This window comes from Macaca mulatta, chromosome 4 (assembly GCF_049350105.2).
Source record: "Macaca mulatta isolate MMU2019108-1 chromosome 4, T2T-MMU8v2.0, whole genome shotgun sequence".
Classification (NCBI taxonomy): domain Eukaryota; kingdom Metazoa; phylum Chordata; class Mammalia; order Primates; family Cercopithecidae; genus Macaca; species Macaca mulatta.
In genome coordinates this window covers 102,489,038-102,514,293 of record NC_133409.1, presented here as the reverse complement: position 1 = coordinate 102,514,293, position 25,256 = coordinate 102,489,038, and the positions used below count along the sequence as shown (strand labels likewise).

The following is a 25,256-nucleotide window of genomic DNA, read 5'->3' as shown; positions in this document are numbered from 1 at the left end:
CAAGACAGAGATTTTGAAGTAAATCAGAAAGTTAAAAAATTCTTGATTCCCGGGTAAGATGACCAAATAGGAACAGCTCCGGTCTGCAGCTCGCAGCAAGACCAATGCAGAAGGTGGGTGATTTCTGCATTTCCAATTGAGGTACCCGGTTCATGTCACTGGGACTGGTTAGACAGTGGATACAGCCCACAGAGGGCAAGGAGAAGCAGGGTGGGGCATCACCTCACCCAGGAAGCACAAGGGGTTGGGGAACTCCCTCCCCTCGCCAAGGGAAGCTGTGAGGGACCCTGCCCTGAGGGACCATGCACTCTGGCCCAGATACAACACTTTTCCCATGGTCTTCACAACCCACGGACCAGCAGATTCCCTTGGGTGCTTGCACCACAAGGGCCCGGGTTTCAAGCACAACACTGGGCGGTTATTTGGGCAGACACCAAGCTAGCTGCAGGAGTTTTATTCCATACCCCAGTGGCACCTGGAATGCCAGCGAGACAGAACTATTCACACCCCTAAAAAGGGGGCTGAAGCCAAGGAGCCAAGTGGTCTTGCTCAGCAGATTCCATCCCCATGGAGTCCAGCAAACTAAGATCCACCGGCTTGAAATTCTTGCTCCAGCACAGTAGTCTGACCTGGGATACTCGAGCTTGGTGCAGGGAGGGATGTCCATCATTACTGAGGCTTGAGTAGGCAGTTTTCCCCTCACAGTGTAAATAAAGCCACTTGGAAGTTTGGACTGGGTGAAGCCCACTGCAGCACCACAAAGCCACTGTAGCCAAACTGCCTCTCTAGATTCCTCCTCTCTGGACAGGGCATCTCTGAAAGAAGGGCAGCAGCCCCAGTCAGGGGCTTATAGATAAAACTCTATCTCCCTGGGACAGAACACCTGAGGAAAGGGGCAGCTGTGGGCACAGCTTCAGCAGACTTAAACATTCCTGCCTGCTGCCTCTGAAGAGAGCAGCAGATCTCCCAGCACAGCATTCGAGCTCTGCTAAGAAACAGACTGCCTCTTCAAGTGGGTCCCTGACTCTTGTGCCTCCTGATGGAGAGACACCTCTCAGCAGGGGTCAACAGACACCTCATACAGGAGAGCTCCAGCTGGCATCTGGCAGGTGCCCCTCTCAGGGCAAGCTTGCAGAGGAAGGAACAGGCAGCAATCTTTGCTGTTCTGCAGCCTCTGCTGGTGACACCAAGGCAAACAGGGACTGGAGTGGACCTCCAGCAAACTCCAGCAGACCTGCAGAAGAGGGGATTGACTCTTAGAAGGAAAACTAACAAACAGAAGGAAAGAGCATGAACATCAACAAAAAGGATGACCATGCAAAAACTCCACCCGAAGGTCACCAACAGCAAAGACTAAAGGTAGATAAATCCATGAAGATGAGCAAAAAACAGCACAAAAAGGCTGAAAATTCAAAAAACCAGAATATCTCTTCTCCTCCAAAGGATCACAACTCCTCACCAGCAAGGGAACAAAACTGGACGGAGAATGAGTTTGACTAATTGACAAAAGTAGGCTTCAGAAGATGGGTAATAACTCCTCCGAGCTAAAGGAACATGTTCTAACTCAATGCAAGGAAGCTAAGAACCTTGATAAAAGGTCAGAGGAATTGCTAACTAGAATAACCAATTTAGAGAAGAACATAAATGACCTGATGGACCTGAAAAACACAGCATGAGAACTTCATGAAGCATACACAAGTATCAATAGCTGAATCAATCAAGTAGAAGAAAGGATATCAGAGATTGAAGATCAACTTAAGGAAATAAAGTGTGAAGACAAGATTAGAGAAAAAAGAATGAAAAGGAATGAACAAACCCTCCCAGAAATATGGGACTATGTGAAAAGACCAAACCGACATTTGGTTGGTGTACCTGAAAGTGACAGGGAGAATGGAACCAAGTTGGAAAACACACTTCAGGATATTATCCAGGAGAACTTCACCAACCTATCAAGACAGGTCAACGTTCAAATTCAGGAAATACAGAGAACACCACAAAGATACTCCTCGACAAGAGCAACCCCAAGATGCATAATCGTCAGATCCACCATGGTTGAAATGAAGAAAACAATTTAAGGGCAGTGAGAGAGAAAGGTCAGATTATCCACAAAGGGAAGCCCATCAGACTAACAGCGGATCTCTCTGCAGAAATCCTGTAAGCCAGAAGAGAGTGGGGGCCAATATTCAACATTCTTAAAGAAAAGAATTTTCAACCCAGAATTTCATATCGAGCCAAGCTAGGCTTCATAAGTAAAGGATAAATAAAATCTTTACAGACAAGCAAATGCTGAGGGATTTTGTCACCACCAGGCCTGCCTTACAAGAGCTCCTGAAGGAAGCACTGAATATGGAAAGGAAAAACCAGTGCAGGCACTGCAAAAACAAACCAAAATGTAAAGACCATTGACGTTATGAGGAAACTGCATCAACTAATGGGCAAAATAACCAGCTAGCATAATAATGACAGGATCAAATTCAAACATAACAATATTAACCTTAAATGTAAATGGGCTAAATGCCCCAATTAAAAGACACAGACTGGTAAACTGGATAGTCAATACCCATCAGTGTGCTGTATTCAGGAGACTTATCTCACATGCAAAGACACACATAGGCTCAAAATAAAGGGACGGAGGAAGATTTACCAAGCAAATGGAAAGCAAAAAAACAAAAACAAAAACAAAACCAGGGATTGCAATCTTGGTCTCCGATAAAACAGACTTTAAACCAACAAAGATCAAAAGAGACAAAGAAGGCCATTACATAATGGTAAAGGGATCAATTCAACAAGAAGAGCTAACTATCCTAAATACATGTGCACCAATACAGGAGCACCCAGATTCATAAAGCAAGTTCATAGAGACCTACAAAGAGACATAGACTCCCATAAAATAATAGTGGGAGACTTTAACACCCACTGTCAATATGAGACAGATCAACAAGACAGAAAATTAACACGGATATTCAGGACTTGAACTCAGCTCTGGACCAAGCAGACCTAATAGATATCTACAGAACTCTCCACCCCAAGTCAACAGAATATACATTCTTCTCAGCACGACACGGCACTTATTCTAAAATTGACCCCACAATTAGAGGGAAAACACTCCTCAGCACATGCAAAAGAAAGGAAATCATAATAAACACTCACTCAGACCACAGTGCAATCAAATTACAACTCAGGATTAATAAACTCACTCAAAACCACACAACTACATGGAAACTGAACAACCTGTTCCTGAACGACTACTGGGTAAGTAATGAAATTAAGACAGAAATAAATAAGTTCTTTGAAACCACTGAGAGCAAAGACACAATGTACTAGAATCTCTGGGACACAGCTAAAGCCGTATTTAGAGGGAAAATTATAGCACTAAATGCCCACAGGAGAAAGGGGGAAAGATCTAAAATTGACACCTTAACATCACAATTAAAAGAACTAGAGAAGCAAGAGCAAACAAATTCAAAAGCTAGCAGAAGATGAGAAATAACTAAGATCAGAGCAGAACTGAAGGAGATAAAGACATGAAAAATCCTTAAAAAATAAATGAATCCAGGAGCTGGTTTTTTGAAAAGATTAACAAAATAGACTGCTAGCCAGACTAATAAAGAAGAAAAGAGAGAAGAATCAAATAGAAACAATAAAAAATGATAAAGGAGAGATCACCATTGATCCCACAGAAATACAAAATAACATCAGAGAATACTGCAAACACCACTACAAATAAACTACCAAATAAACTAGAATATCTAGAAGAAATGGATAAATTCCTGGACACAAACACCCTCCCAAGACTAAAGTAGGAAGAAGTTGAATCCCCGAATAGACCAATAACAGGTTCTGAAATTGAGGTAGTAATTATAGTCTAACAACAACAACAACAACAACAACAACAACAGCAGCCCAGGGAGACAGATTACAGCCAAATTCTACTAGGAGCTGGTACCACTCCTTCTGAAACTATTCCAAACAATAGAAAAAGAGGGGCTCCTCTCTAACTCATTTTATCAGATCAGCATTGTCCTGATACCAAAACTTGGCAGAGACACAACAAAACAAGAAAATTTCAGGCCAATATCCCTGATGAACACTGATGCAAAAATCCTCAATAAAATACTTGCAAACCGAATACAGCAGCACATCAAAAAGCTTATTCACCATGATCAAGATGGCTTCATCCCTTCATCCCTGGGATGCAAGGCTGGTTCAACATATGCAAATCAATAAATGTAATCCATCACATAAACAGAACCAATAACAAAAACCACATGATTATCTCAATAGATGCAGAAAAGGCCTTCGATAAAATTCAACACCCCTTCATGCTAAAAATGCTCAATAAACTAGATATTGATGAAATATATCTCGAAATAATAAGAGCTATTTATGCCAAACCCGTGGACAATATCATACTGAATGGACAAAAGCTGGACGCATTCCCTTTCAAAACTGGCACAAGACAAGGATGCCCTCTCTTACCACTCCTATTCAACACAGTATTGGAAGGTCTGGCCAGGGCAATCAGGCAAGAGAAAGAAATAAAAGGTATTCAAATAGGAAAAGAGGAAGTCAAATTGTCTCTCTTTGCAGATGACATGATAAAACCCATTGTCTCAGCACAAAAACTCATTAAGTTGATAAGCAACTTCAGCAAAATCTCAGGATACAAAATCAATATGTAAAAATCACAAGCCTTCCTATACACCAATAATAGGCAAATAAAGAGTCAAATCATGAGCAAACTCTCATTCACAATTGCTACCAAGAGAATCAAATACCTAGGAATACAGCTAACAAGGGATGTGAAGGACCTCTTCAAGAACTACAAACCACTGCTTAGGGAAGTAAGAGAGGACACAAACAAATGGAAGAACATTCCATGCTCATGGATAGGAAGAATCAATATTGTGAAAATCACCATAGTGCCCAAAGTAATTTACAGATTCAATGTCATTCCCATCAAACTACCATTGACCTCCTTCATCGAATTAGAAAAAAACTACTTTAAATTTCATATGGAACCAAAAAAGAGCCCATATAGCCCAGACAATCCTAAGCAAAACAAAACAAAACAAAACAAAAAGCTGGAGGCATCAAGCTACCTGACTTCAAATTATACTACAAGGCTTCAGTAACCAAAACAGCATGGTATTGGTACCAAAACAGATATATAGACCAATCGAATAGAACGGAGGCCTCAGAAATAACACAACACATCTACAGCTATATGACAAATCTGACAAAAACAAGCAATGGGGAAAGGATTCCCTATTTAATAAATGGTGTTGGGAAAACTGGCTAGCCATATGCAGAAAACTGAAACTGGACCCTTTTCCTTACAACTTATACAAAAATTAACTCAATATGGATTAAAGATTTAAACATAAGACCTAAAACCATAAAAGCCCTAGAAAAAAACCTTGGGAATACCATTTAGGCCATAGGCATGGGCAAATATTTCATGACTAAAACACCAAAAGCAATGGTAACAAAAGCAAAATTGACAAGCGGGATCTAATTAAACTAAAGAGCTTCTGCACAGCAAAAGAAACTAGCATCTGAGTGAACAGGCAACCTACAGAATGGGAGAAATTTTTGCAATCTGTCCATCTGGCAAAGGGATAATATCCAGAATCTACAAGGAACTTAAATTTACAAGAAAAAAAAAAACCAAAACACTCCATCAGAAAGTTGGCAAAGGATATGAACAGACATTTTCAAAAGAAGGCACGTATGTGGCCAAAAAACATAAAAAAAAGCTCATCATAACTGTTCATTAGAGAAATGCCAATCAAAACCACAATGAGATATCATCTCATGCCAGTAAGAATGGCAATTGTTAAAAAGTCAGGAAACAACAGATGCTGGAGAGGACATGGAGAAATAGAAATGTTTTTACACTGTTGGTGGGAGTGTAAATTAGTTCAACCACTGTGGAAGACAGTGTGGTGACTCCTCAAGGATCTAGAAACAGAAAAATCATTTGACCCAGCAATCCCATTACTGGGTATATACCCAAAGGATTATAAATCATTCTACGATAAAGACACATGCACACATATGTTTATTACAGCACTGTTCACAATAGCAAAGACTTGGAACCAATCCAAATGCCCATCAATGTTAGACTGGATAAAGAAAATGTGGCGCATATACACCATGGAGTACTATGTAGCCATAAAAAATAATGAGTTCACGTCCTTTGCAGGGACTTGGATGAAGCTGGAAACCATCATTCTCAGCAAACTAACACAGGAACAGAAAACCAAACACCGCATGTTCTCACTCATAAGTGGGAGTTGAACAATGAGAACACATGGACACAGGGAGGGGAACATCACACAGCGGGGCCTGTCAGGGGGTGGAAGGCAAGGGGAGGGATAGCATTAGGAAATACCTAACGTGGATGACAGGTTGATGGGTATAACAAACCACCATGGCACGTGTATACCTATGTAACAAACCTGCACGTTCTGCACATGTATCCCAGAACTCTAAGTATAAAAAAAAATTCTTCCAATCATAATAACGTCCCTGTCAAAAATTAAGTTTTTTTAATTTCATAATTTTAATTAAGATAATTAAGGCTTGAATAATGAGTGCATTCTCAAAGATTTGACTGACAAAAAAATTAGTATCTACAAAAAGCAATTTAACAACATTATTCCATTTTGATAATGGTTCCACAGACAAAGTAGACTGGTACAGAAGTGATATTAATTTACTGGATTAAAAACTTCTTATTGTCAGGAGTGAACACTCAATAGATCACTGTTAGAGAATAAACACTTGGTATTAAGCAAGCACTTAAAAAAGGGTGGAACTTCTTTAGCACGAGGTGTTACATTAAATGCATGTGGTGCCACTGAAGACTTATGAAAATTTACAAGCCTGAGAAAAGGAAAAGGATTGGGGAAAAAGTAAGGAACAAGACATATGGAAATATAAGAGAGCTCAAAAAAGGAGATAAGGAGGGTATATGTTGGTAATTATACTAATTATCTTACTGTTAACATTATCTCAATTCTGGACCCTTCAGAGTTTATAACTGAAGCATCCATTTATTTGAAGTTAATAGTAATCACTATCAAATCCTGGGCCCAAGTGATTCTCCCACCTCAGCCTCCCAAAGTGTTGGGATTACAAGTGTGAGTCACTGAGCCTAGTCTCCTCCCAAAGTGTTGGGATTACAGATGTGAGTCACTGAGCCTAGTCTAATATTCTCTTACCGACCTGAAAGTATTCTTTAAATATTAAGAACATTATACACCTTTATCTTCTATACGAATGTAACTATTCCTCATTTTAGCATTTATTTTTAAACTTTATTTATAATCTACAGAAAATTATTTTCTTTGTTACCATTTCTCCTCTTTTGTTACGGATTCTATAAAGATATATAAGTTTTGCTATTTTGTTGGCTCGTGTTATCAACAAGAATAAGCAAAGTAACCATCACATTCAGGTGAGTCTAAAACCAGTACCACTAAAATGTCAGCATGCATATTAGCTGGCATGATTGTTAAAAAGTGCTAGAAATAAAAATGATTAAAATTTAGTTGTGATTCAGTATGTCTGGAGTGTGGTGCAAAATTCTGCATTCTTAACACATGCCCCTGATAATTCTGAAGTGGTGAGGAACTGGTATTGTTAAGTTATTTCGAACTTGTATTACTAAGTTAAAATAAAACCATTCTACTTCCTACTAGGTTTCTGTCTCATTCAAATAAATTTTCTGTTTTGTTCTATACAATCAGTATTTCTAAAATTTACCTCAAAATTTCAAGGAGTTCCTGCTAGTTATAGTGTGTATAAAATCAAACTACAGAAAGACTCCATTCTCTTTCCCAAGGCACTAGTGTAGTGTCTCAGGAAATAGATAAATAAATTCTTGATAAAACCTATTATGATCTTCTAATTTAGAGAGGATGGGGCAAAATGAGACCACAAAGAGCAAGCAAATGAAACTCCAAACCAAAATTCTGGGAGTTGAGAATTTTATTCTCTCCCCTGGCTTTACTAACGATGGTAATGAACTGGTATTCATTCCAATACAGGACCACTTGTCCGAAGTGGCAAGCAATATAAAAGGATAAAGGGTAGAAGTGAAGGCGGGCTGAAGGACAGATGATGATACTATAGTTGGTACCACGTGATAAGCAAAATAATGACTCCCCTCCCTACCCCAAAAATGCCCACGCTCAAATCCCTGAGAATTGTGAATATGTTATCTTATGTGCTAAAAGAGACTTTACAGATGTGACTAAGGGTGAGTCCTTAAAAGTGAAAACTTTTCCTGGCTGAAGTCAGAGAAAGAGATGTAAGATGGAAGCAGGCCAGAGAAATGCTGCTATATTGCTGGCTTTGAAAATGAATAAAGGGGGCCATGAACCAAGGAATGCAGGCAATCTAGAAGCCAGAAATGGCCAAGAAATGGAATATGGCCATACTGACACCTTTTGTAACTTTAACCTTTTGAGACTGTGTTGGCCTTGTGACCTACACATCTATAGGGAAAATGCATTTATGTTGTTTTAAGTCACTAAGTTTGTAACAATTTGTTACAGCTGCAATAGAAAACAAACACAGGCCACACTTTAGTGTCAACATCAGATTCTGTAGACAGGCTGGAAGATACACAAAGTCTATAAGGGTTTTCCTTCATTCAGTTTCTTTCCAACATAGCAGGTTCATGCCAAAGATGAAGACTACTTTCTGGAACACGCAGGGGAACTGTCTAAATGGGAAAGATCTCTCTTCAACTTTGCCAGTTCAAGCTCCAATAAGGATTCTATATTAGGGTACACTGTACACATCAATCAGAGGCCAGACTAACCATAAAACTAGACACAGAAAAGCTGAGACCTGGAGCAATGGTTTAATAAGGAAAGAATAACTATGCAGAAATGACATTCTCCTACTCGTTCTGCCCATGACCTCTTGAGGACTGACCATGTGCTATGGGTTGAATAGTGTTGCCCCCAAATTCATATGTTGAATCCCTAACCCCAGTACCTCAGAATGTGATGTATTTGGAGACAGAGTATTTAAAGAGGTAATTAAGTTAAATGAGGTCATTAGAGTGGGTCCTAATCCAATATGACTGGTCCTTTTAAGAAGAGAAAATTGGCCAGGTGCGGAGGCTCACGTCTGTAATCCCAGCACAGCACTTTGCGAGGTCGAGGCAGGTGGATCATGAGGTTCGGAGTTTAAGACCAGCCTGGCCAAGATGGTGAAACCCCATCTCTACTAAAAATACAAAAATTAGTCGGGCGTGGTGGCGGGTGCCTGTAATCCCAGCTACTTGGGAGGCTGAGGCAGAGAATTACTTGAACCTGGGAGGCGGAGATTGCAGTGAGCCAAGATCATGCCACTGCACTCCAGCCTGGGCAACAGATGAGACTGCATCTCAAATAAAAAAAAAAATAGAGAAAATTAGGATACAGACATACACGGAAGAAAAACTATATTAAGACACCAGAGGAAGATGGACATCTGTAAGTCAAGGACACAAACCACAGAAGAAACCAATCCTACGAACACCTTGATCTTGGACTTCCAGCCCCCAGAACTGTGAGAAAATAAATTTCTGTCAGTTAAGCCACCTAGTCTATGGCACTATGTTACAATAACCCTAAAAAACGAATATACCATATAACACATGAAAAGGTTCTTTAAGACACAATAATGTCCAAAGAAGCATGAAGGGAACACAAGGAACATCTACTCAAATTATTTTTAGTCAAATAGCAAGCCTCAATATTAGTCATATACAAGAAAAAATAGACATATAATCAACATAATTTCTATGGAAATATTTGGCAACAGCAAAAAAAAAAAAAAAGAGAAGGAATCAAACATGATATGCTCTAAAGAAAATTTACCTCAGGTAACAAGTAAATTTTATATAGTAACTGCTTCACAATTAAAGAAAATGTGGACTGTGAAATAAATAGATGAAAGATGAGATGAAAATATAAACACAAACACCCTACCTAATTTAATACTTAGTATTATTAACTTAAAGAATAAGAGTATTTTCGACCTTAACAAAATCAAAATGGCCATTATTTTAAAGTCAAAAAAACAATAGATGTTGGCACCATGTGGTGAAAAGGGAAAACTTATACATTGTTATTGGGAATGTAAATTAGAACATCGTCTATGGAAAACAATATGGATATTTCTCAAAGAACAAAAAGTAGATCTATTATTCAATCCAGCAATTCCACTACCAGGTATCTACCCAAAGGAAAAGAAGCCATTATATCAAAAAGACACCTGCACACATGTGTTTATCACAGCACAATCTACAATTGTGAAGATATGAAATCAACCTCAAGTGCCCATCAACCAATGAGTGGATAAAGAAAGTTTTCACATATATATCATAGTATACCACTCAGCCGTAAGAAAGGATAAAACAATGTCCTTTGCAGCAACTTGGATGAAACTGGAGGCTATTAACCTAAATGAAGTAACTCAGCAATGGAAAAGCAAATACCGCATATTCTCACTTATAAATGGAAGCTTAGCTATGGGTACATAAGAGCATACAAAGCAGTATAATGGACACTGGAGACTCAGATGGGAGGAGGGTAGGATGTGGGTAAAGAATAAAAAATTATCTATTGGGTACAATGTTTTTCAGGTGACGGGTACACTAAAAGCTCAGAGTTCACCACTATATAATTCATCCGTGTAACCAAAAACCACTTGTACCCTTAAAGCTATTAAAATAAAAAATAAAAATAAAAGAATAACAATATTTTTTAGCCAAGTACTTCTGTGTACTTCTGTTTTGGTGTCTTAGTTCCTCAAATTTCCTTTAGTTGAAAGCTGCAGAAGCTTAAAAGCAGTCAGGCAAGTGTATCTTTATGGCAAGTGAAGAGTGTCTTATTAACTGGCAGCTAATTCCGTTTCTATTTTCATTACTATCCAGTACACGTAGGTATAATAAAAGAGGAAAACAGTTATAATTTGTATTAAAAGGGGATTTACTGTTATTAAAATTTGCTGGGTTATTCTGGATAAGAAACTAAGTGCTATTATCAAGTAGTTTCTATATTTTTATTATGAAGTGTAAAACTATGCAGAGATTCAAAAAAGCAATTAAGATTAAAAAGTATTACTACAGGAACATTTTGACTAAAATCAGTTTTCCACATGTGAAACTGTCACTACATAAAAACACCATTACATTTTAAACGAACTCATAGACTCAGTCATAATTAAGTTTTCCTTCTGTCTTCTCAGTAAAGCAGCAGTGAAAGAATAAATACAAAAAACAAAATGTCAGAATGAATAAAATGAGAACATTATGAGTGGCAACTCAGTTGATTCCAAATATTTTTCTATTCTTCACCACACATTATGAGTTAAAGACAATAAAAATTTAGATTAGGATGTTTTACAGGCTACAATATTTCTAACATATCTTCACTCCAAGAGCTCAAACAGAAAGTTTTGTGTTGGAGTATTTCTATCTATTTTAAGCAACAGAAAAGTTAATCCAGAATCTTACACAGCTTCTATTTTTACCCTGAAAAGTACTGTATTGCTAATGGAATACAGTTGATATGTATAGCTCAAAAGTCAATAAAATTAAGGGCAAATTGAGTCAAAGATGAAAACATATTTTGCTTAATAAATGCAGCATACCTTGATCAGTTTTTGGAAAAAAAAATACTTGCCCCAAAATTAATTCTTTTGATTAACCAAATAATATGTAACTATTTCTTTGCTTAAAAAAGTCAAATACTATATAACATTAGCAGAATAGCAGAATAGAATATTGTTGCTATTGTGAATCAGTTAATTTTTAACTGGTTATTACAAGTACATAGAAAAGCTATTAAGTTTTCAATATTTGTTTTAAAGCAGCCACTTTACTGAGTGCTATAATTTGACCACAATATTTTTTAGTTGGTTTTCTTGGGTTTCAGTAATAAACATATTCCCTATAAATAATGATAATTTTGTCTTTTCCTGTCAGTTATATCCCCTTTGTTTTACTGTCTTATTACACAGGCTAGAATTTTCTGAATGATAAAAAAGAGAACAGCCGTGATAACAGGTGTCCTGTCTTTTAAAATAATGCCTCTAATATATCACCATTAATTATGATGTAGCTAATGGTTTGAATAGATTTCAAACATTATTTCAACATTAAAATATTCTGCAAGATCTTACTTGCCAATATTTTATAAAGAACTTTTGCTTCTACATCTATATTAATGTGAGGTAACATTTACTAAGTGCTCACAAAATGCCAGTCACAATTTTAAGCATTCTAAATATATTAAACCATGACAGCTCTATGAGGTAATTACTCATTTTACATGAGCCAAACACAGAAACACCACTAGTAAGTGGTGAAACTGGGAGCAGGGGTAAATATGAGACTGCTTAGCAATTTCTTATTATGTGCTAATTTTTTTTACCAGGTTTGGATATCAAGGTTATGCTCTTTTTAAAAACTGAAATGTTAAGCTGTCAATTGTAATACGCTCTGGGACAGTTTATATAGCATAGGAACTATATTTCCTTAAAAGCTTGATGATCAAATCCTTAATCTTATCTGAGCTTAAAACTTAATTCTGCTTAACAATAAAATTTACATCTGTTTTCCTTTTTTGTCTGTTTGTCTCTTATACTTTTATTTATTCTGTGGATGGACTCTGGTGACAGTTTACAAGCATTCAACCAGTTTAAATAGGGCCTAATCCTTTTATCTAGTAGCTTAGCGACCATAACTAAGAGTCACCGGGTGAAGACTGGCCATTGCAGAAAGACTAACCATGTGATCTGGGGTAGGGCCTTTGCGTCATATAGTATAGGCCAACCTGGAGGCTGAGTTCAACCACCTGGACAATCAATCAATCAATCATGACTAGGTAATGGAGCCCCAGTAAAACTCTGAACAGTGGGACACATGTTGATATTTCATATCTGTACTGGGAGGGTAACATGTCCTGATTTTACAGGAAAGTGGACGCTTCCCATTTGGGACTCTTCTAGACTCTTCCCTATACATCTCTTCTTTTGTGTGATTTTAATGTGTTATCTTTCACCCATAATACACTGTAACTGTGAGTACAATAGCTTTCAGTGAGTTTTTTGAGTCTTAGCAAATTATCAAGCCTGAAGTTGGTTTTGGGAAGCTCTTGAACTTGCAGTTGATGGCAGAAATGAGGGCAGTCTTGAAGAATATGTATACCTGTAAATTTTGTAGTTTAACTAACTCTGGGTAGAGCTAAACTATCTTTTATAAAGTGAACAAATAATTTACTCTCCTTTTAGAATAAGAACTCTAGTTGATCATTTGCTAGTATACATTTTTACAATTAGATTCCCAAAATATGATTTATTTAAAAGGACAAGATGCAAGAAAATAACAGTAATACAGAGTTTAAGAATAAGAATGAGGCTGGAGAATAGGGTCTGGAGGCAGGGAACCTAAGGCCGTTTTGCACTGACTTCCTAGAACTAAATTGAAAGGAAAACCCTAACTTTCTATGCCTAAGTAACAAAATGACCAGCGGCTACTCCCTTTGCAAACCCCTACCTTTTCTGCTGGCAGATGAGAAATTCAAAGTACCTCTGATTGGTTGGTTTTTGCAACTAATCAGACATTTGCACAGGAGCGTAACTTTGTAACTTCACTTCAGCCTCTGATCGGTTGCTGTCCACAACCAATCAGACTGACTGTGAGCCAAGCCTTCATTTGCATAGAAACACAGTTTTGTAACTTTACTTTATCCTCCCATTGGTTGCTTTCCACAACCAATCAGATGTTTGCTAGGAATGTGACCTTTGTAACTTCACTTCAGTCCACCACTGAAGTGATTGCAGGCCACCACTTCATTTAAATGGGGTGAACACCAATTGGCCAATGGGAAACCTCTAGGGGGTATTAGGACCTGACAAGATTCTGTATCTAGGTCCTTGAGCGGCTGCTCAGGCCCATTCCCACTCTGTGGAGTATGCTTTCATTTTCAATAAATCTCTGCTTTTCTTGCTTCATTCTTTCCTTGCTTTGTATGTTTTGTATGTTTTGTCCAATTCTTTGTTCACCGATAACAAGAGTATATAATAATTGTCAGAGAATTGGTTTGCTAAACGCCTTCAAATGCCTTTACCAAAGAAAGCAATTAATACATACTGAAACTAGTTACATGTGTATCTCCTCTTCTAGATTCAGAGCATCCTGCTGGCAAAATCTTACATTTTTTACGCCAATATTATCTAGGTTTTGCTTAGGCTTTGATGGATAGCAGATATTCAATACTTTTTAAAAATTTGTTTATTGATACATAAATTTGTATATTTTTATGGAGTACATGTGATACTTTGTTACATGCATGGAATGTGTAATGATCAAGTCAGGGTATTCAGGGAGTCCATCATCTTGAGTATTATTTCTTTTCTTTTCTTTTCTTTTTTTGAGACAGAGTTTTGCTCTTGTTGCCCAGGCTGGAGTGCAATGGCATGATCTCAGCTCACTGCAACCTCTGCCACCGGGTTCAAGCAGTTCTACTGCCTCAGCCTCCCAAGTTGGTGGGATTACAGGCATGTACCACCATGCCCAGCTAATTTTGTATTTTCAGTAGAGACAGGTTTTCTCTATATTGCTCAGGCTGGTCTCAAACTCCCAACCTCAGGTGATCCGCCCGCCTCGGCCTGCCAAAGTTCTGGGATTACAGGTATGAGCCACCGCGCCCAGCCACCTTGAGTATCATTTCAATGTGTTGATAGCATTTCAAGTCCTCTCTTCTAGCTATTTTGAAATATACAATACAGTGTTGGTAAATGTAGTCACCCTACTCTACTATCAAACATTAGAACTTACTTCTTCAATTGACATATTTGTACCCATTAACCAACCTCTCTTCATCCTCCCACTCCCTACCCTGACATACACACACCCTTCCCAGTCTTTGGCAACTATTGTTCTTCTCTTTACCTCCATGAGATCAACTTTTTTAGCTCGGGTGTGAGAACATGGGATATTTGTCTTTCTGTGCCTGGTTTATTTCACTTAACATAATGAGTAGGTACTCAATATTGGTATAATACCAAATGCAATTTGAGGGGTTTCAGAAAGGTCTCTCAAAGACCTCTGTCACTCTCAAAGTGACAAAGGTATTCTCCGGTGACCTGTCAAAGAGTTAAAGGTTCACCATTCACTTAATTTTCTTCCCTCAATATTCCTGAAAGTCCAATGGCAGTAAGCAAAATCTCTAGAAATAATACACAGCATTTTAACAGTAGATTCATTTAGATAATCAGATTATTTTCTAATTATCGGCTTAAAAATTCTGAAATGTAGTATGAACCAGACATGTCTTAATTAAAAAAAAAAAAAAGAGAGAAAGCTAGATCTACAGTTGGGTAAACTAAGAAATTTCGTGAAGGATAGGTGGATGGGTTCTTCAGGCTGAGGAAGTAAGATACTGGATAGAAATGTAATAACATAAAAGCAATGAATACCAAAAGAGGAAAGAAACATACACTAAACAGAGATAATGTGGAAAATTGAAGACAACCATCAATTTGGCAATTTTAAGACCTACTTTCATGAAATCAATTCTTTAATATAAAACAATCTCGCTCATGAAATTAATTCTTTCATATAATACAATCAATGCAAGAGTCCTAGTGTTACAGTTTCACTAGTGCACAGCCTTTTATAATGTCCACATTATACAAACACACTCAATAAATGGCACAGGGTTAAAACTGTTTAAAACTTCACTGTTATCCCAGTGAAGTAGGAGGATTATTTGAGACCAGGAGTTCAAAACCAGTCTGGGCAACTTACATAGCAAGAACCCGTCTTAAAAAACAAAACAAAAAACAAAACAAAACAAAAAAACAGTTAAAAAAATTAGCTGGGTGTGGTGGTGCACACCTGAAATCTAAGCTACTTGAAAGGCTGAGGCAGGAGGACCACTTGGGCTCAGGAGTTTAAGGCTGCAATGAGCTATGATATTGCCACTGCATTACAGCCTGGGTGGCAGTGCAACATCCTATCTCTTACAAAAAAAAAAGAAAGCCAAATTCTAACATTTTTGCACGTCTGTTTTGTCATTATATATTCCTCCTCATTTCTCCACAGAATTTTTAAGATGTATTACCTATTTTTGTGATTTTTAAAATTTGATTTCAATGTAAACAAAAAATTACCCAGTTGTGGTGGCATGTACCTGTAGTCCTAGCTACTTGGGAGGTTGAGGTGGCAGAATCACCTGAGCATGGGAGATTGATGCTGCAGTGAACCATGATCATGATAGTGCACTCTAGCCTAGGCAACGGCAGTGAGATCCTGTCTTAAAGAAAATAAAAACAAATAGGTTGGGTGCAGTGGCTCACGCCTGTAATCCCAGCACTTTGGGAGGGTGAGGTGGATGGATCAGGAGGTCAGGAGATCGAGACCATCCTGGCTAACACGGTGAAACCCCCTCTCTACTAAAAATAGAAAAAATTAGCCAAGAATGGTGGCACGTGCATGTAGTCCCAGCTACTTGGGAGGCTGAGGCAGGAGAATCGCTTGAACCTGGGAGGCGGAGGTTGCAGTAAGTGGAGATCACGCCACTGCACTCCAGCCTGGGTGACAGAGTGAGACTCCTTCTTAAAAAACAAAAAACAAACAAACAAAAAATCAAAAATAAGAAATTAACTATTTTATGTCAATGCAACTTATCACAGAACAATTTTTAAAATATATTTTTAAAATAAAGTAGAAATATATTTATTTTATTTTAATTTAAATTTTTTAGAGCAGGCTCTCACTCTGTAGCCCAGGCTGTAGTCCAATTGCATGATCATGGCTCACTGCATCCTGAACCTCCTGAGTTCAAGCAATCCTCCTACCTTCCAGCCTCCTGAGTAGCTAGGACTGTAGGTACACACCACCTCTCCTGGCTTAAAGACGAAATGTTAATGTTCAATGTATACACACAATTTTAGGACAATTGTTTAAAGAGGTCAAGAAGCCAGCTTTGATAATTTCTAAGCCATTTCTATTGGTATCAGAAAAGAAAATGCCAGATAAGCAATGTATTTTTATCAAAATGTATCCTTTGATAAAGGTTAAGTGAGCATTCATGCACAGATCAAGTTAAATATTATAACTTTTTATGTGTATGTTAAAAAACATAACTGTTTAAGTCACTATTGTAAATATATTTTTGTTCATGCAAAAATATATTTCACATTACTTACAGATCAAAAGTTTTAACTTCAATTGTTTTAGAAGAAGACAAAGAAAATAAACATAATGCATGTACTATTTGTGTTATGGTCTTATTTGATGATATATCTGCTTGGGACCTAGGTCTGAAATTTGTAAATAACTTTTTAAATGTTCATCCTTAACTGACTATTATCTTTCATTTCTATTTCAGAAAATTCTACATTTAACTTCTAGTATCTAGTTAGCTAACTCCTAAATATTAGCAGTAAAGGATGAGCAAAAAAGTAGTACTTAACATATGACTTTAAGATTCTAAAATATAAAGTCATGAATGAGAAAAGTTAAACTCCAAATGATCTACTTTAGGTTCAATATAGTTTTTAAAACAAGAATATTTCAGACTGATTAATTTAATAAATCCCATAGGATTAGTTCCTATATAATAAAAAAATAATAATTTTTAAAACTATTGTCTTAAAGTAAAACATATACTCTATAGAATAACGGTGAAAATACATATCAAAGCAACATAAGGCACTAGGGAAGCAGATAAAAGATTAATCACGTTATAAAGATGGGAAAAGGAGAACAGGAGAAGTAATTTTTTAAATAATACTAAAGGGAGATTTGGAGAGAGAGAGAGAGAACCATACAAAAAAGAATGAATTTTATGAAGTTCCTGGAATAAGTTCAAAATGCAAGGATTTATGCCATTTTTAAAGGTACATAGCTGCCTTATAGGCGTAAATAAATTACCTCATTTTCGGTTCCCACATCCAGAATGACAGGCAGACATTTTTGAGGATTCATCCCTCCGCAAGCTGTATATAGAGCCAATTTACCCACAGGGATGCCCATGCCATTACAGCCAAGGTCTCCCAAGCCAAGAATACGCTCTCCATCAGTCACCACAATGGCCTAGAAGAAAAAGAAAAATTACCTATTAACAGGTTTTCACAAATCCTGAGACACAATTTCTGACTCTACTTCTGAAGTAACTACTAGTGAAATATTAAGCTGTTAAAAAAACATAAATTGAATATATATGAAAAAGATTTTATAAATTGTAATTGTGGAAGAATAAGGTGAAGAAATGAACTTGATTTATAAATATGCTTAATTAGGTTATTGAAAAAAGAAGGGCATGTGTGCACATAAGGATTCAAACATACCAAATAACTTAAGTTTTCAATCAAGAGGAGCAAGTAGGTAAAGCATAAGGAAATAAGAGCTCACACCAGGAACCAAAAGAAGGTGGTTTTGCGCAAGAGTGTCCTTAGTAAATTACTGCATAGTTACTGAAGAGATTGAGGAGGTTACACCTCTGCCCTAAATGCTCTGATCTTTAGTTTATGCATCCTGGCACTATCCTCCTATTTTTACAACAATCTGACCCATTCTCCTTAACTCCTATAATCACTTGATATCTTTGAAACATGTCCGGTACAGTCTGCTACTTCTCTTACCTGAACATTTTCCACTAGATTTAATGAATTTTGTCTGCTTCCCCCCTCCCTCCCTCCCTCCTTCTTTCTTTTTCTTTTTCTTTTTCTTTTTTCCGAGACAGAGTCTTGCTCTGTCGCCCAGGCTGGAGAGGAGTGGCGTGATCTCAGCTCACTGCAACCTCTGCCGCCCAGGTTCAGGCAATTCTCCTGTCTCAGCCTCCCGAGTAGCTGGCATTACAGGCGCTCACCACCATGCCCAGCTAATTTTTGTATTTGTAGTAGAGACAGGGTTTCACTGTGTTGGCCAGGCTGGTCTCAAACTCCTGACCTCGTGATCCACCCGTCCCAGTCTCCCAAAGTGCTGGGATTATAGGCATGTGTCACCACCGCGCCCAGCCTGCTTAGTTTATTTCTAATTAACTTGAATATTTATGAAGCACATACTTTAATCATGTGGAGATTTTAATTCGATGTAATTTGATATCATTATTGAACATCTTTGTGATCATGTCAATTATATGAATTTAAACAAAACCAATCTGATATCATTATTGAATATCTTTCTGATTCATGTCAATTATATGAATTTAAACAAAACCAATCTTATGAAACACAATTTATTAGTCTACAAACTGCTACACTCATCATATTCAGAGAAATGTGGGAAAATGTCAGTTATTTGGCCTTGGGTGAATTTTAAGCTTCTGTTTCTTATTGGTAAATTGGGAGTAATAAATGTACTTTTCTGAGTAGCTGTATAAAATTGGGAACTGGGTCTTTTTGCTTACCACTGTACATCAGCACCTAGTACAGCATTTGGCACACAGTAAACAATCAACAAATATTAGTAAATTGAATAAAACTATGATTACATAAAATGAAATCATGATATATAAAGAACTTACCACAGTACCTGGTACATTACAAATTCTTAAAAATTTATAGCTATTATTACTATTATTTCATCAGAGCTAATTATAAAGTCATAGCATTTTAGAAGTAAAGAGAAATCTAAAGTATATTCCATCTATTCCTCTTATTTTATAAATTAGGAAACTGAAAAATCAGAGAACTGAAATAATTTCGCTAAGGTGATTTACTTGATTAATATCAAAGAACCAGAAACCCACATATGTTAATTCCTAGTACAGTGCTCTTTTCACCATACCACATTGCAGAATATATTTTAAAATATATTTCTAAGATATTTTATTTAATTTCCTGTTCACCTATATTATTCAGCTCTTGCAAAACTATCTTAAAAGCAAATACATTTGGGAGGTAGGTGAAAATCATTTTTGCATATTCTATACATTTGTCTTTGGAAGATTTTTCATGTCAAATAGCAATGGATCAATATGTGATGCTCTTTTGGAGGAAGCAATCCGATACTACTGGGTTAACTTAGCCCTGATTTAAGGTAAAAAAGATAAATACTGCAGAGAACTATAACTTTGTTTTTTAAATTAAATTAAGGCCAAATTTTCAAAGTCCTAATACTTCTAAAGTGTATTTAACAGACAGTTTTATTTATTGCATTACCACAAATAGAGGTACTTTTACATATCATTGATAATATATAACTTTTATGAATGTGATCTTTACATAGGTAAAGTCCATTTGGCCTGCCTATACTTACAAATATTTTTAATGATATGTTTTATAAGAAAAGCAATATTGTCATTTAGCTTAGTTAGCTTAGTCATTTAGCTTAGCTTAGTTATGACCTGAATAATAATTTATAAAATGCTTTCCAAATTTCATCGAAAGTGCTTAAACACAGAGAGGTGTTATTTGGTTTCAAAATTCTGAAAAAGGAATTTCAAGTGGCATACCTTTTCACTTATTTTTGATAGCTCATCTATGTTAAACTAAATATATGTCTTGAACATGAAAAAAAAAAAAAAAAAAAAGCAGTCCACTTGCGGTAGCTCACACTTGTAACCCCAGCACACTTTGGGAGGCTGAGGCAGGCGGATCACCTGAGGTCAGGAGTTCGAGACCAGCCTGACCAACATGGTGAAACCCCGTTTCTACTAAAAATACAAAAATTAGCCGGGTGTGGTGGTGAGTAGCCTCCCAGCTACTCGGGAGGCTGAGGCAGGAGAATTGCTTGAACCTGCAAGGCAGAGGTTGCAGTGAGCAGAGATTGCACCATTGCATTCCAGCCTAGGCAAAAAGAGTGAAACTGTCTCAAAAAAAAAAAAAAAAAAAAAAGTTCATTATTTCTTATTTCTTCATAACTTTTATTCCCTAAGTTCTTCTCTCAGAGTTATTTATATTATTTAATTATATACATATACATGAACATTTATATGTGTAGTAGTTTGAGAAGTTTTTAAAATATGTTTTGAGACATTTGATATTTATGCTTTATTACAAATGTACATTTATGGCATTAATTCATAAATACTTCCATATAAAAGAGTAGATTTTAACAGTAAAACAATTCTCTCAAAGAAAAAAAGTTTTGTCACTTAAGTAGTTTATCACTAAATTAATATTCTCTTGCTTTTTTTTTTTTAACCTACTTTATCTCCTGCTTCAGAAAAATGAAGCAGTTGGATGTTTTCTATACAATCATTAAGTCACAACTGCAGGATTAATGTCAGTAAGACAACTACAATTCTATCAGTGATGTCCATTTCTCAGAAATTAAATCTTCACCACACTATACAAATTATTACCTAGGCATTACCTAAATAGAAACTTCTGTATGAAATATGCAGATTTCTGCTGAACACACAAAGATACTCTCCATGTGTCCTGTCTTCATCCCTTCATTTAATTTCCCAAGGCCCATCCTCTTGTAGCCTACCTAAATGCAGAAGCTTTGCATCTTTTCCTGCTTTCCTGAAACTACTCTAAAATCTGTTTCCAGTGAACCTTGTTCAAATATTACTAATACAAAGTGATTTCCTTGTTAAATATGACATTCTATTTGTTCAAATCTAAATCTTTTTCTGAATTTCAAAACCTTTTATAATTTGATTACCCCTTAAACAATCTTAATTCCACTATATTCCAATATTAATTCAGATTTAGTCAGGCCAGTGAATTTTCTTATTGTCTAAAAACACCCCATTCTCTTACTGAACTTGATACCTACATTCATCTGTTCCCTTCTTAGAATAGTATGTTTTTCCCTTTCTAACTATCAAAGGTTGGATTTAAGTTCCGACTTTGCTACAAAAGTTTTCTTAACTATTCCAGCCTTCTCTAAATAATAATATCCTCAGAATGAATAAATAAGGCACTTATAATACCACATAGTTTGATTATATTTTACCTAATAATTGACTTTATTTCATGGGTACTTTCAAGTATATAGTGAGAGACCATATAAGATGTACTTATCTATCTTCAGCATTCTTTTACAGTCAATAGCTGCCATTTACTAAGTACCTACTATGTGCCAGGCACTACACTAAGACTTTTAAATAAAAGAGGGCATAGTTAGGGATAAGAACATCAGTAAGGGCCCAATATTAAGAGTCCAAAGGATAAAAGTAGCCTATGAATAAAGTTAAAGATGTAGAGATCAGCTAGTTGGAAAAACAAGAAACATGGTGTGATAGCTTTCTGCCTAGCTGTTACGATTACAGGGATATTGACTAGAACTCTCTACTGCAGAACTATTTCCTATATTGACTTGTTAATTCTTTTTTGTTTTTTGTTTTTTTTTCCGAGACAGGGTCTCAATCTGTTGCCCAGGCTAGAGTGTAGTGGTGTGATCATAGCCCATTGCAGAATCGAACTCCTGGGTTCAAGTGATCCTCCTACCTCAGCCTCCCAAGTAACTGAGACTACAGGCATGCACCACCATTCCAGCTAATTTTTAAATTTTTTCTAGAAATGGAGTCTCACTATGTTGCCCAGGCTGGTCTCAAACTCCTGAGCTCAAGCAATCTTCCCACCCACCTCGGCCTCCCAAAGTGTTGGGATCACAGGCCTGAGCCACCACTTCTAGCCAACTTGTTAATTCTTTAAATCTCCTTTAGGTCCTGATTAAAAGTAAACATCCTTAGGTGACCAGACATTTATGCTTTATAGAATTAAGATGTTTCTTAGGGTAGTTTCTAAGACCAGAATCTGGATAATATGATCTTGTTGATAGCAGAAAAGCTGAGGAAGCAACTTAGGTGGAGAAAGAAAAAAAAAAAAAAAAAAAAAAAGAAAGAAAATTGAGGACATTGGAAATAATAAAAACCACTTTAATTTACAAGTTTTCCTAGCATGAGCCCTACAGAACCAAATTAATCAATTATAGCCACAATATCTCAAATAGGAAAGATCACCCAGGCATGGTAGCTCACACCTATAGTTTCAATACTTTGGGAAGCTCAGGCAGGAGGACTGCTTGAGGTCAGAAGTTCAAGACCAGACTGAGCAACACAGTGGGACTTTGTCTCAAAAAAAATTAAAATAATTTTAAAAAGATCATTAGTGGACTTACATTCAGAAGTTATACCTGAAGTGCCTTTGTACCACCAAAAGGCATTGATTTATTCCATCCTGGTACTAAAAGATACCACTAAGTTGCTAGGCACTCAACAGAAAGGAAAGAGGGAACCAAAGGGAGAACAAACACTTCTCAACTCCCTTAGACAAGGAAGATGGCATAGCCCTGTGTCTAAGAACAGGGACTCAGAGGCCAGCTCTGGGGCCTGTATGGAGTTCCCACCACTATCTTAGGCTACTTTGTAACCCATCTGTGCCTTTCTTTCCTCAATCAATTATTATTATTATAAGAGCTAATCCATGTAAAAAGTCTCATTCGGAATGCTACCAAATGTCAGGTACTATTATTACTTTTATTTTCATTAGCTCACTTACAGAGGGAAGTCAAATGAGCTACTTAAAGTCATAATAATAAAATAAATGAATTAACAGACTTTTTTTCTTGCCTACTTGGATTCCTCCTAGTGGATAATTAAACACAACAGATAGAATTTAAGGGTTTGCTTAAAGAAATTCAGATGCTCTCACATATTCAACATTTATCATTACTTAGAATGGAGGTACTAAGAAATTAGATAGAAATAATAGGAAAACTTAGTATCTAAATGGCATCAGAATAAAATTAACCCACTATGTAAAAATCAAAGGGATATAAATTAGGTGATATTCACTAGAAAAGCTAATGAATGCTACCTATTATCATGAGAATTGTCAGTATGTTTTAAACCGTTTTATGGGACAGAAAAAAGAAAAAATTTGCCATAATGGAAAAACATGATAACTTACCTTGATGACATCTTCTGGCCATGCATTGAGAACCGAAGCAATATGCCCTCGATCGTGGATACTAATAAAGAGACCTCTGGCAGAAAAAAAAAAAAAAAAGGAGTAGTTTACATTTACTTCAGGCCTGTCAAACTATCATGAATATCTTAAACATTTTCTCAAACAACAATTTAATCTATCTCAATTTTTATCAAACTGGTGAACATTATTTCCTTAAATAAATAAGGGGCAGGAACTCTTATAAGTAAGGGAAAAATTACTTGAAATAATATATTGACATCTACAGTAAAGGGAAGTTTGTTTTCTTAGATATTTTTAAATTTTTTAAATTAATAAACATTCACTATTTTTATGTACAGAGAATTTAGATAGCATTATCAGTTCCACTCACAAATTCATTTAGAATCTGTCATGATATAATATACATAAAAGCACTTTGAAAAGCAACATGTAGCATCTGTAAACAGGCATTTTCAATGTATATTCCACTTAATCCATTTTCAACACGAAGATGAGAACATGTGTTAGAGATGGCTGAAGTGACCGACTAATGCTGAGCAGCTCTTTCATGTAGAGCTCACTTGATTTCTTTGATTTGTGATCTTAGTTGCCGTTTGCAACTCTGTTATTTATTCTCAAGTCTTTAACACTGTTTTTCCCTCCCATTTCCTACAAAAGCTTAACAAGTAACTTCACAAATTAAATTAATAGAATTTAAAATATGTAAATGCCTTATCCTCATTTAAAAGTTTTGCTCTAGTATTGTTAAATATAACTCAGATATAAAGAACCACATACAGCTTAATGAATTGTTATAAGACAACCACCTTTCTACATAATATTCATTTAAACAGAATCTTGCCAGCGACCCAAAACCTATCCACATGTTTTCTCCCAAAGACTCTTCCTTTCTAAGTGTAACTACTATCCTCACTTTTATGGTATCACTTCCTTTATAGTTAATGTATAGTTTTATATCACCAAATCATAAACCTTCCGTAGGCACTATTGTTTAATTTGGTAGAGTTTCCCTTAATATGGATTTGGCTAATTAAATACCTACCATATAGATTAACATGTTAATCTTTCTTCTGTATTCTTGGAAAATTGGTAATAGAAAATTGAATCTAGAAGCATAATCAGATTCATGTTCAATTTTTTTGGACAAGACATTTCATGGTTTGATGTTATCAGAAGGCACACCATATTTGGTATTCCTTTTTGTGATGTTAGTAGCTTATTTTGCTAAATGTCTAAGTTCATGAATTAATCTGGAATTACAAAATGGTGATATTCCAATTATATCATTAATTATTTATTTACTGGAACACCCCTTTAAAAAGAAATTTCACCACATCTATGGGTAT

At 36.4% G+C, this 25,256-nt stretch overlaps 1 protein-coding gene across 1 annotated transcript in view; it reads right to left on the bottom strand.

The window, feature by feature from the left end:
• ME1 (malic enzyme 1) overlaps positions 1-25,256 on the bottom strand; it is a 228,096-nt gene that overhangs the window by 107,353 nt on the left and 95,487 nt on the right. The window contains exons 4-5 of the mRNA XM_015136858.3: positions 23,890-23,965; positions 17,954-18,115 (exon numbers count right to left, since the gene is read on the bottom strand). Of these exons, the coding sequence (XP_014992344.1) occupies positions 17,954-18,115; positions 23,890-23,965 (238 nt within the window). The remainder of the gene's footprint in view (positions 1-17,953; positions 18,116-23,889; positions 23,966-25,256) is intronic.